This window comes from Lissotriton vulgaris, chromosome 8 (genome assembly GCF_964263255.1).
Source record: "Lissotriton vulgaris chromosome 8, aLisVul1.2, whole genome shotgun sequence".
Lineage (NCBI taxonomy): Eukaryota > Metazoa > Chordata > Amphibia > Caudata > Salamandridae > Lissotriton > Lissotriton vulgaris.
The window spans coordinates 529,244,498-529,256,860 of record NC_141696.1 but is presented as its reverse complement, the minus strand read 5'-3'; the positions used below and the strand labels follow the sequence as shown (position 1 = coordinate 529,256,860).

Below are 12,363 nucleotides of genomic sequence, written 5' to 3'. Positions count from 1 at the left end.
ACTTTTAACAAGAAACTTAAATACTCTAACTGCTAGACTGCCTAATCTAATACATTAAAAAACACTGACTACAATAACCAGGCATCCTTCTCCTTCACACTTTACACTGAGTATGTCCGGTTTGTGGGGATTCGAATGATACCTTGCAAATTCATTCAGCAGTTGAACTACTAATACATCTTCACCATTTTAGTAATGTACAAATATCGAGACTGTACCCAGACTTTCAGCTTCTCAGTCAATTTTCATCATCAGCCTGTTAATGTCTATTACGAAAGCATTTTATGATGAATTTTCAGCATTCATTCTTACTGATTACGTCTTCATGCGATAGATCAGGGGTTTCTAACCTTTCCTATAGTGAGAGCTACTTCTTAACATTGAAAACTATTGTTAGCTACTGTCTCATATACGTATTTGATATTTATACAGAGGCCAGATAACCGAAACTCTGCTCCCAGAGTACCTCATTCACGGAGCATGCAGTTTAAATGGCACAGGAGATGTATCGCAAAACGTTTGCATTTGAAATCTCTGATTATTTCTGATTATTTGATCTCTGACCTTTTGATCTTGAAATATCAAAAAGGAGAAAGAGCGGGAGAGGGAGAGAGACAAAAAGAGACAGAACGTAAAAGAAAAAAGAGGAGGAGGGAAAGAGACAGAAAAGAATGTAGAATGAGGGAAAATGAAAGAGAGAACAATTAAAATAAGAAAGAAGCATAGAAAGAAAGCAAACAAAATAAAAGAGAAAACATTAGGTAAAGTAAAAATATAAACAGAAAGGAGCAAAAGAACAGCGAAATAGCAAGATAAAATTAACAAAAAACAAAAAAGTGAAACATTGACAGAAATAAATGAAAGGAGAGGAGGAATTGAAAGAATTATAAAGGAAGCAGTAGAAAGGGAAATAAGAAAGGGAACGACATAAAGAAAAAGAAAGAAGGCAAGAAAAAGACAATGAGAAAAGGACAGAGAAACAAAGGGAAAGAGTAGAAGAAATAAAAAATGCAGAAAGAAACATAACAAAATAGTGACATGGAGTAAATTACAGTATTGGGAAAGAAAGGAGAAAAAGAAAGAAAGTACAATAAATATTTGCAAGAAATAGAGAAGGATGGAAAGAACAACACCGAAAGAAAGGCAGGAAATAAGAGAAAAATGCAGTGGAAGATGGAAATGGATACAGAAAGAAATAGGACAAAAGAAAGGAAGCAAAGAAATAAAGAGAGTGGAGGAAGAAAAAAATAAATGGTGAAAGGGGAAAGACAAAGTGGAGTTAGAAAGAAAAAATTAAGGAAATCATTATTTACATAGAGAAAGAAAGGGGAAGAAAGAATTAAAGACAAGAAAGAAGCATAGAAAAAGAGGAAAAGTGAAGAAAATGAAAGAGGAAAAGTGAAGAAAATGAAAGAGGAAAAGAAGAAAAATGAGGAAAAACAAAGAGGAAAAGGAGAAAGGCAGAAGTAGAGTAAAATGCAGATAAGATAAACGAAAAACTGAAAAAAGAATGCGCAACAAAGTAGCGAAAGAAAAAGGTAGGGAAAGAAACTAAAAACGTAAAAAGAAAGGAAAATCAAGGAAGAGGGGATAAAAATTATTTGAGAAAGGAAAGAAAGACAAAGAAATAAGGAAGGAGCAGCAAGAAAGAAAAAGAAATAATCAAATAATGTTTCAGACCTGGGTACATTATACTACACAGCCAGCTTTTGAGGGTCCTCGCAGAAAAGGACAAACTGTCTTATAAGGTGGGCAGCTGTATATTCCCAGGCTTACCAACAGGCAATTATCATGTGCCAGCTCCTAAGTGGAAACCTGTGAACTACTGGTAGCTCCCAGTTGACCTGTTGGAGACACCTGCGCTAGATGATTGTGGGTGCTTCTCGACTTTATTCTACCAGTTAGTGGTGTTAGTCTCCCATCATTTATTTCATGTATTAAACAGTTTGCTGAGGTGACCTCTCACTGATAGAATTCGCTACTTATGGACCCGTTATAATTCTTTTTTTATAAGATTGTATCAGGCCACAGGCACAGTATTTTCATTAAGAAGAGAAGATATTGTACAAGTCAGAAGTCCCTTTAGCAAATTGTTTAAAACATGAAAGACAAAAAGAGTTTAAGAAGATGGCTCTATAACAGGCTTCTCCAATTAGTACCTCATGAGCTACTGATAGCCCCCCAGCTGCTTGTAAGTAGCTCTCCTATGTGCAGTTCCGCCTACTAAATGAAAAGGACATTGCCCCTAAGGTTGTTATGTACTACCCATGTAAAGGCATTGGAAATTGACAAACATTTTTTTTTACATTACTGCTGAGACTCATGCCGCATGAGCAGAGGTGATCACTGCTAGTATCTTGCCCAGTGCGGAAACTAATGTAATCATGTCTGATGTGGTCACCATTACAAAACTAATAATATTAGTAGTTCAGTGTTATTTTTATTGAACATAAGTGGCCCTTACTATAGAAAAGGTTGGAAACCCCTGCTATATACTGATAGAAGAGGCAGGACTTGCGATAAGTTGCCTTAGTGTATTGCTTAATTTATGAGAGCCTGAATGAGCTCTGAAATGACAGAAAACAGGATATGCACATATGTACTAAAAATAAAGAACATTGTAGTAAAGGTTCCAACTTGTTAAGACTAATTAAGTTAGAAAGCTGCCAAAATAAAGAAGAGGTTTGCCCACTGTTATCTGTTGCATGAATAAGTAATCCATGACAATAATTGTTAATAAACTTCAAGGCACAGCCTTTGTATTTGAGACTGTCATAATAACACATTGGTATTTAACAGTTGTCATAATAGAGAACATGCTGATGAAGGCAAAAATTGACAGAGAAGCCATACTTTGCAAACAGGGTCAATATTTGCACAAGTGAAAAGAACACGTTTTTAATTATCTCTATATGTTATGATAAGTCTTGGTTCATGAGAGTAGAGGATCAATTTTAAAAGACAAAAAAGTGGCCACATTACTTAAATATAGGGCTCCAAATGTACGTAGAGTACATAGAGTGCTAAGTAGAAATATTTTTGTAGGAACGGCAAATTTGTATATGAGGAGTTTATAGAGCTTAGTTGCTCTTCTTTATCAGGCTAACTCCAGTGCTGCTTTTAGACTGATTAGCCAATCAGAAAATACTCTACTTAGCGACAATTAGTTTTCAGTAAGTGTGGGTTTCACTGGTATAAATCTGTGCTTTTTCTGTACTGTGTTTGCATGCTTCTCACCTTCCAACTTTATTTATATGTGTGTGATGGGGTTGAGATATGAAATCTTTGTTACTTTGAATCGCTTTTACAATCAATCTAGCTTTGGCCTGGGCTAAGTATAATATTAAATATTTAAAGAATGTCCAGTCATCTTACATAGTGACGATAAAACATTTTATTGAGCTGAACTAAAGTAGCCTTTGGCATTATGTCTTTCTTGAGCAAAAGCACCCGGTGAAATGAGCCCACATGATAATTCTCTGAAGCTTTCTAAGAGTTCATTAGAAAAGCATTTATTTCTAATCAAAAGCTACGTTTGTAGCTGGTTCATAATTGTTCATTCTGTTCTATGAATATTAGTTCAAATCATTTGGGTAGAATTTTACTTTAGTTAAAATAATGTTTTTTAATTTCCCTCACCCTTAAGGTTAACCTTAACTAATCCTTAAGCTTTCTTTGACCCTTAATCCATCCATGCCTAACTCTAACTACAAACCTTTCTGTAACCCTATCCCTAATCTGATCCCTTACCCTAAATCTATATTTCACTCATACCTCAAACTTGTAATTTTTTACCCACCGCAACCTCAGTAACAAAAGCGCACTGTAACCCTAACCTTACTCTCAACTTTCTCCCTAATCTTAACTCTCAGCTACTCTTACCCTAACTCCTTCTCAAATTTATATCTCTTCTCACTGTTTACTTCTTCCTAATTGTTTTTTTAAACAATTTTCTTAGATCTACATGTAAACTGAACCTAATAATTTTAACAAGTCTCCTTTTACCAATGAGGTATAACACCATTAAAAGATGTTACATTAGTAAATCGTTTCATCCTGGTCACCATGGCACAAATACTCAGTAATTAAAAAGGTTTAATCATACAATAAGGTTTTTTTTGTCAAGCAAAAAGGAAATTCTTGACACAAGTACTCAAATGCTGTGAAAATGTTAATCTCATGACTACTCAGAGGGCCTAGCTTTTGCTTTGGAAGGCTTGTGACTTGGTTCTAGGGACATCTTATGATGGTCCAAAGCATAGAGTTCAATGAAGGTGGTGCAAACCCCCCTGGAGAAGTTACATTGTAGCCCCAAACTCCTCGACTACATTTCTTGACGGCATCTCACAATGAAGTCTGCAAGAGCATGCCGTGGCGAGATTGAATTGGGTAGGGTCGACATTTGTTGTTAATTCTTCACCATTAGTGCTTTCCATATGCAATGCAGTTTGTTTACTTGCTGCACCCATGTAGTGCTAGCATGTGGGGCAGAAGGTGGGCTACTGCAAAACTCGGGCATTGGACAGTGTGAGAAACTACAAACTAGAAAAGATGTATTGGATCAAAAAACAAACAAATAAATTAGACTTGGTGGAGATTGCTTTTTCTGTACGATTAGAATATGTATAGGCTGGAATGAGGTATCTTAGAGGGCTTTCCATATGGAACATTTTTGACTGCACTGTTATGCTTTAGAGTGTCTGTTATTTAACCCATTCTATCCCTTGTGTTTCTCTCTTCCTTCTCCCTATTTCCTTTTTCCTCGCTTTGCCTAAATAACTGTTCCTTTGATTAAAAAATAATGATGCACGTGGGTACCTCCTTCAACCTTCTGGGGAAACCACAGACTAAACAGCCGTGCCTTTCTGTCGAACAGTCCACCATCTTTATGCTCTCTCAAACCTCCGGCAATATCCCTTTCTAATGGAATACAAGGTGAAACACTTTTTCTTCTAATCGTTTGCATGGTGGGATATTTCCATTTTCACCCGAGCCACCCAGCATGAACCAGTGGTGTAAACCGTGTGGGCTCTGATTTCACCAGTGACCTTGTCTTATCCTTTCATCTGTAATTCCTGACCATACATATTCTCTGGTAGAAATGTATTCATGTGATGGGAATGTTGCAGGCATTTTTCCATCCAGTCTATAGTCGGGCGATTCCAGTGTTGACGGTCTATGCCAGTGTCCAAATGTTTGTAGAGTGTATGTCAAAAATGCCCTGTCAATATTTTTCACTAAAAATGTAAGTTTAACTTATATTTTTTTCTCATCTCTTATAAATGACATTTTCAGTTGTTAATGTTGGTGATAACCGTTTCCTTATTTGTGGTTTTTGATACATGCAGTAGGACAAAGTGCCAAATAATATGCATGTGTGCCTAGAAAATGGCTGATGTGCATGCGGAATGCTGGGGAAGTAAAATAGGAAATATTTGTTTTCTGAAAACTGAGGAGAGTAAAGGGAGGAAACTCTAAAACATTATTCTATACAAGTATGAGCTCTACGAGTTCAATTAAGTAATTTCTTTCTAGAACCAAGGCCCACGCAGAAGCTGTGAGATGCACTGTGCTGTTTGGCAGTAATATAATGTCAGTTACAACACTTAATTTGTTCAGTCAGAGAATAGGGCGCCCATTTTTGTGATTCTTGCATTTGGAATCAAATATATACTTATATGCTCTTTTTAACATTCTTTTTAATTTATTTTTTTGAGCTGTCGCTTAAAAATGTGTTTTGAAAATATACTTTAATTTGTTGTGTTGGAACTCTGGCCTTTGTTTATTCTGATTTCCTTTTCTAATCCATAACTGGTTGAAAGTTTGTTTGTAGCACTGCAGCCCACTAAACCTTCTAACGTGTTCTACTGTAACAGTGTTTATCATGTCTGGAGTGTCCATCATTAGTCTCACAGATATTTGTAGTAACATACAGTAGGTGAGAGAGCATTCAGTCATGTAGTCTAAATGACCTGCTTTGTTGCTTTCTTTTTGTAGATTCCATTTTGTAGCTGAATAGCGATTGCATGCTCACTCTATACATGTCACTTATGCTACTCCCATATGACTAAATATTTTGAAGCTGGCTTGTTCTGCTTTATGTGATTACTTTGGTTAGAGTAACAAACCAGTGCAATACATGGAGTGCAGTTTCACATATTAATGTTATGCATGACACCCAATAACATTGTGTAATGTTTACTCTAACCTTTTCAGTTGGGCTGCAAAAGCTTTGGAGGAACCATCTTCGTATAAAGCTCCTTTCTTTTGGGAAAGCTACAGCACATATTGTTCTTATACCTGTATTATAGGATACCATATTTTTTCTGAGGCTGTGAACAGTCCAAAAAGCGGTCCTTGTTTATTATTTTTTTCACTGACCGCAATGTTTTTCCAAATCAAACTATACATCCTGCTCAATATTGGCATGTTCCATATTAGTAAATTCCTTTGTTTTGTTTTAAGACACCAATTTTAAAACATTTATAAAAGTCTAGTAAGTTTGGTGTAATATTTTCGCACTCATTTCAGACTGTTTCTACATTTTTAAAATTGCTCATATTGTAGAGTTAGTCATTAGTGGCGCCTTTCTCCTATCCACCAGACTTTTTAAGTTCTAGCTCTGTCAAACAAGGGCAGTTTTACTATGCCCCTCATAGAAGTTCTTGTTTGCTTCTCGAGCCTTTCCTGCAATTACCACTTCTTTAGACCCTTTACCACAGTCTGCATGTTAACAGCTCCTTCACCCTCCATAGTAAGTACGGCTTTTCCCTCTCCTGAGTCTTTTTGCCCACCATACTGCAAGGGCTACAATGAACGATGGGAGAGCTGTGACCGGTAGCTCAGAGGCTGTTCCAAGTTTTAGGCAAGAGTGCAAATGGTGGCCATTCAGTGGCCTTTCCCCTTCTACGGTTAGCAATGCTCAATGTTTTTCCTCATCCTTGCAGAAGATTATGAAAAGCACAGCTGCTTATAATGAAGTGTCTGGCAGTGACGGGCCACTTCTCGAAGAATCTCTTACGCGGGCTGAGGCAAATTAGATCAATCCTAGGTAATCGTATTGCACATATGGCCCATTCAAAATCCTTGTTTGCTGTGCTGTGGAATTTTGAACCTTTGTCAGTTTTTCCTCCAAAGTTTTTGCTGTGCTTTATTAGTTTTCATAGCCAAAACTAAATGAGACATCACATCAATGTGCATTCAATCATATTTTTGTGTTTCAGGTAAGTTGATTTTCTGAAACAAATCGGTGTATTTGTATCCAATTCCTAACAAAGATTTAATCTAAAGAAAATGTGATGATGGATGCTAGTTCATGAGCCCAATTAGCTACACAACTGGATCAAGTTAGGGCTAGAAAAGCCCGAAAGAGCATTGAAACTGGCAGACAGGCATTGTAGTTCATTCAGTTATTTATTACTTAATCAGTGGGCTAGAGCGGGATAATACATAACTAATCGTTGGGCTGTTTAATTTGCCAAAAGCACCAGTTGTCATTATGTACAGTGAGAGAAAAGTGGATCCAAAAGCTAAAATCAGATTCCAGTTGTCAGTATGGCATCATGTTTCCTGAACTACGTGATAAAAGCTCTATTGGCAACTCACTTTAGAGATCTATATAAAAAGTAAAATCCACAGGGTAGATTCTCAACTGGTCACACAATGCCATTCATCTCCTCAAGGTTTATTAAAAATACCTTTATGTTGGGTGATAGACCACATTATAGCCCTATTCTGAATGGAGGCCACTACGTATTTTCAAATTGTGTTCTCTGCAGCTCTAGCTTGTAGAGTTCACAGTTGAGTTACTGTTTGTGCTGTAGACAGCACAATTATTTTACAAAAATGGTAACATTACTTCCTTCACATATGCACAGACACAGAACAAGATAATATAGACCCTGTTATTTGCAGCATGGCTAAATGGCAAAACTGACAGCTTTCAGCATCCTCTGGAACTCTATTTGACTGTGCATTCACAATGACACTAAAATCAAATCAATGCGTAAACAGTTGAACGTCCACCTCCTTGAAAATTTGGTGTTTAAAAACATTCTCAAGGAGTGGAACACGATAAACAGCTGGCAGCACATCAACAATAAATAATTATAAATAGGCACTTGTCCATAATGGGTTTCTTTTCCAAAGAAGGATACCAAATAGCATCTAATGGACACCAAGGGCAAAGCTCAGATTCTATATGATGTTACTTGGAAAAGCCAAAATGGAAAGCTCAATGTTATTGACAACAGCCCTTTCAGAATTGTTTGTTACATATAGGCCCCAAACCCTTCTCCCCTGCACAGCTGATTAATGGATCATCTGCTCAATGGAAAAAGAATCACAGGAAAGTTGAATTGTTTCCCTAACTGTACCTTAGACATAACCTTTACCCAGTATCCTATATCGCCCAGCCATGACCACCATCTTGGTCACTGCCCTCCCAATCACCAAATACCCTGGCACGCTGCCATTCTAGTTGATATCCTCTCCCCTCCCTAATACAGAGAATATACCAGGAGTCCTAGGGCCCTACTACACCATTTTTGAAAACACCCTCCCCAACCTAATATTAAAAAATAATCCAATAACTGACATCCTGCCAGTCCCCAACACCACCCTTGGTTTCTCCTTCCCCCAGGCATTTTAATATGCAATATAAATATATAAATCTGTTCTGGCATCTGCCCACCTCCTCGTCATTGCAGAGAGATGCAGTGCTGAGAGTGGCTCTTTAGGGACTCCTTATCAGCGAGTCCTGGAATACCCAGTCAGTGCTTATCAGCACTGACTTTGGATAGCAGCGCTTGACTTTCCTTCCTGGACCCCTCACTCGGATCTGCTAAGACCTAAAAAAAAGACAGGAAAGCCTCTGAACTGTCATTTGCCGTTCAACTGCCTTTCTTGGATTCATGGAAACCCTGGGGAAAGAGCAGATCCACCTCTTCCAGAACACAGGTTTTCAAGACTGGGTTCTGACTACTCTGACATCAGAGTATTGACAAACTAGGTTTCAAACCCCATGCTCAAAATCGTGGCTTCTAATAGAAACCACATATCGCACATTATTTCACAATAATTACTTTACTCTAAAGTGGCTACGAATGTGCAGTGCGTTTAAAACCCATTCTAACTTTGGTTGCATGTAGTCTTCACTGCTTATGTTATGCCTTTTTGCTGTATAAGTAAACTAATTCAAACATATTTTGCTTGTTTGAATTTCCAAATATGTGAAGAACTCACAAAATTCATCTGTCTTGGAGTTGCCTGTGGGCTGCCTTAACTCTGCACTTTACTCTGCAGACAATAATGATTTTCATATTATTGCAGTTGTGAATCATAGAAGAAAGATTTTAGTTAGGAAAGTATACAATCAATCCTTATTAAGAGCAGGTAACTCTAGAAGAGTATATTCTTATAGAGTATTAGTTCTAGGCATGGGTCAGCACCAAACATCTATTGTTTTAAAAAAATCAGCACATTTTCAAACGCTTCCATTTAATTGTGTGCCATGCTTTTACATTTTGTGATGTAACTCTTTTCACATAAACAACTAATGACTCTCCTAGGAATTGTGTTGATGTATTTTAAGTGCTATACATGTATTTCTTGTAAAGCAATGTAACAGTCTTAAAGCAGCAATGCCAGATACCCAAGCCTTTTTTAAAACACATTTTGTGTGCATTATGACAATTTCCTTTCCTATGCATTTCAAAATGAATTATAATTTTGGATGACAAAATTGCTGATGCTAACATTTTATAGTCGAACGTCTTCCTGGGCATGCTAACCCTGTGAATATTGAATGTTTGCTTTGCAAGTTTAGAGGTGTACATTAGTTGTTAAGCTCATTTTAGCGAACATAGGCTTTTGGTACTGGCATTTCAGTATTGAGACAAATTGATTAATAAAAGTTCCTTGAAGTAGTCCATGTAGGTTTTAATATGCAAAGACTAGATGGAAAAATTAATAACTGAGTGGTGTCTTAGGGATTGACACTCTTTCACAGAGCCGGAACGGTTGAGTGCCCATGCTTAAAGCAATGCTTTTTATTCATGAAGCTCTTGGTCTAATTGGGTTATATTGTAATACAATACAAATGTACCACAATTCACAGTGTTGTGCATGATAACACATTATTATTTGATATAACCGGGTGTTCTACCATTTGGCTTACTATCGTTGTAATTCAATATTGTTAGTATTTTTAATTTGATTCATTTTACAGATTTATAGCCAACCTTCTAATACATTTTTAATAAGACCGTTCCACTAACTTCACAAGATGACAGCCACTCAAGTATATGGCACATTCGTAACAATGCATGCAACATAGTCCTCATTCAATATTTAAGTTAAATCCACCATAATATTTCTAATTCAAAGTGACCCCATTATTTCATATGTATTATAGAAAGTCCTAGCACCAAAGTTCATGTACTTGTGGAGAAGGGCTGTATGTAATTTCACCTAAACATATTTCATTGAATTTTAATTTCACTGAAAGCCATTCCAGTGAACATGACAGATTTCACTCTAGTTTGCATTTGAAAAAATTATGGAACGATAGGATATGTGAAACTGTTGCTAAGGGAGTAGTTAGACAGGAAATGTCTTCTTTACTCTGAGCTAACCAGGAGTGTGCTCTTGTTTCTGGGATGATGTTTTTTTTACATCAACTCCACACATAGAATACAACCAGTAGCTGTCCATCTTTGAGGCAATTTGCATTTTGGGCCAGTGAGATTAATCGATAGGCATCCGGTATAGACCTACTCTTGCGAATTGTAGCGGAATACCACGGTCAGAGCACTGCATTGCATAGGTGAACAAAGCACTTCTCTATTTTATCAGCTTTTATCAACTCTGGTGTATTGTTACAAGTGTGCTATTCTCACATAGCACCATAAGCCAAATGGTACAACACAAAAATAGCAAATGGTACAACACAAAAATAGTAAGCGTGATTAAATTACCTTACAGGAATTGGTAGAGTGTGTATATATAGTGGTATTGATAGCTGTTATAATGTGTTCTTATTGTTGTCCTACTGACAGGATGCTTCAAGGCGGTCTCCAAACCACTTTTCAGAGTTCACACCTCTTGCACCTCTGCAGAGCCCCGGCTACCGGAGCAGTGACCACCGCAGTACCGCTGCCAGCAGGCCCAGTTCTCGTTCCAGAAAAGTGATGATTACTCATTGGGGTACTGGCGATTATTTAAAACTCCCGTCCCTCTTTGGCTTCTCAAACAAACGCTGCCCATCCAGTGAGGACACTTCCTACAGCGGGTCGGGCTTGGAGACAACCTTATGACAGATCACCAATTAAAGCCTTTTAAAGAACTGTTCTCTGTTGTTTCCCACAGGCACAAAATAAATGAGTTGTGTGGCAAGTTGTGCTTGCTTCATGGTATTTGATGTAGCGTTGAGGCAGACAACCTCCGGAGCCAAGCTTACTAAGACATCGAAGCTCATCGGACTCTTTTCTGATGTATCTGCTGAAGCATAGACCAAACGGCACAGTCTGGAACTGTGTCAGTAACTGCTTCCTTCTAGAACATTTCAGTGCTGTGTCAAGGTGTATGTGTGTACATGTCGCAGTTGTTCACCTTAATGTCTAGAATGACCTGCTCTACTCCTTTTTCGTTTCCAGCCAGCAACAATAACCTCAGACATCCCCAGTGACTAATACTGAAAGCACATTAATCGATTGCTGCTTCTGGTTTCCATAATGTTGTTTTCTCCCTTCTCTGTCTGGATCCACCAGTCATTTGTGTGCATATATTTTTCAGAAACACTTCCAACATTTATTTCCCTTTTACCAGGCCAAACCTGGAGTTGTCGGTGTGTCTTCAAATCCATTGCCACCCCTTCACCTATGGTAAAAGAGAGCGAGTCAGTCCATACTGTATGTGGGAGCCTTGTGGAGTCAAACTGGCTGTCAAATTGGTCCACTGTGAATATCGCCAGCAGCAGTACCACCAATGGGCATTAAACGTTAAGATTCATCATAACGCGTCCTTGTGAATTTATTATACAATTGATGGCTAGCTAGCGTGTTTACATGTTACATGTTTTTTTTTATTGAGAGTTCATAGAAAATAGGTAAACATTACATGTCAGTTTTCGCATCAGAATTAAAAAAGTGCAGTGTACAATATACAATATTAGGAAGGCTGACAGTATACCATAATAATGCAAATACGAATTTGAATTCTAAGAGAAGATATTCTTTTAAAGTGCAATGTGCTTAGTGCAATATATTGATAATAGAAGAGACTAACAATACCATCCAAAAAATATGTATATAAAAAGAGAAAGAAGTTAAAAATCAATGACTAGCATTCAAACACACTCCAGTA

The 12,363-nt window shown here is 37.5% G+C and overlaps 1 protein-coding gene across 3 annotated transcripts in view; it reads left to right on the top strand.

Annotated features, from left to right (window-relative positions):
* Window positions 1-12,012, top strand: part of ATP11A (ATPase phospholipid transporting 11A) — a 941,588-nt gene extending 929,576 nt beyond the window's left edge. The window contains exons 29-30 of one of the 3 annotated variants that reach the window (XM_086934337.1): window positions 6,948-7,051; window positions 11,058-12,012. In XM_086934337.1, the coding sequence (XP_086790463.1) occupies window positions 6,948-7,040 (93 nt within the window). In that variant the 3' untranslated portion in view covers window positions 7,041-7,051; window positions 11,058-12,012. Of the gene's footprint in view, window positions 1-4,846; window positions 4,936-6,947; window positions 7,052-11,057 lie in introns of all 3 variants that reach the window. The other 2 variants (XM_086934338.1, XM_086934336.1) reach the window with 2 other exon arrangements.
* Window positions 12,013-12,363: the final 351 nt, after the last annotated feature.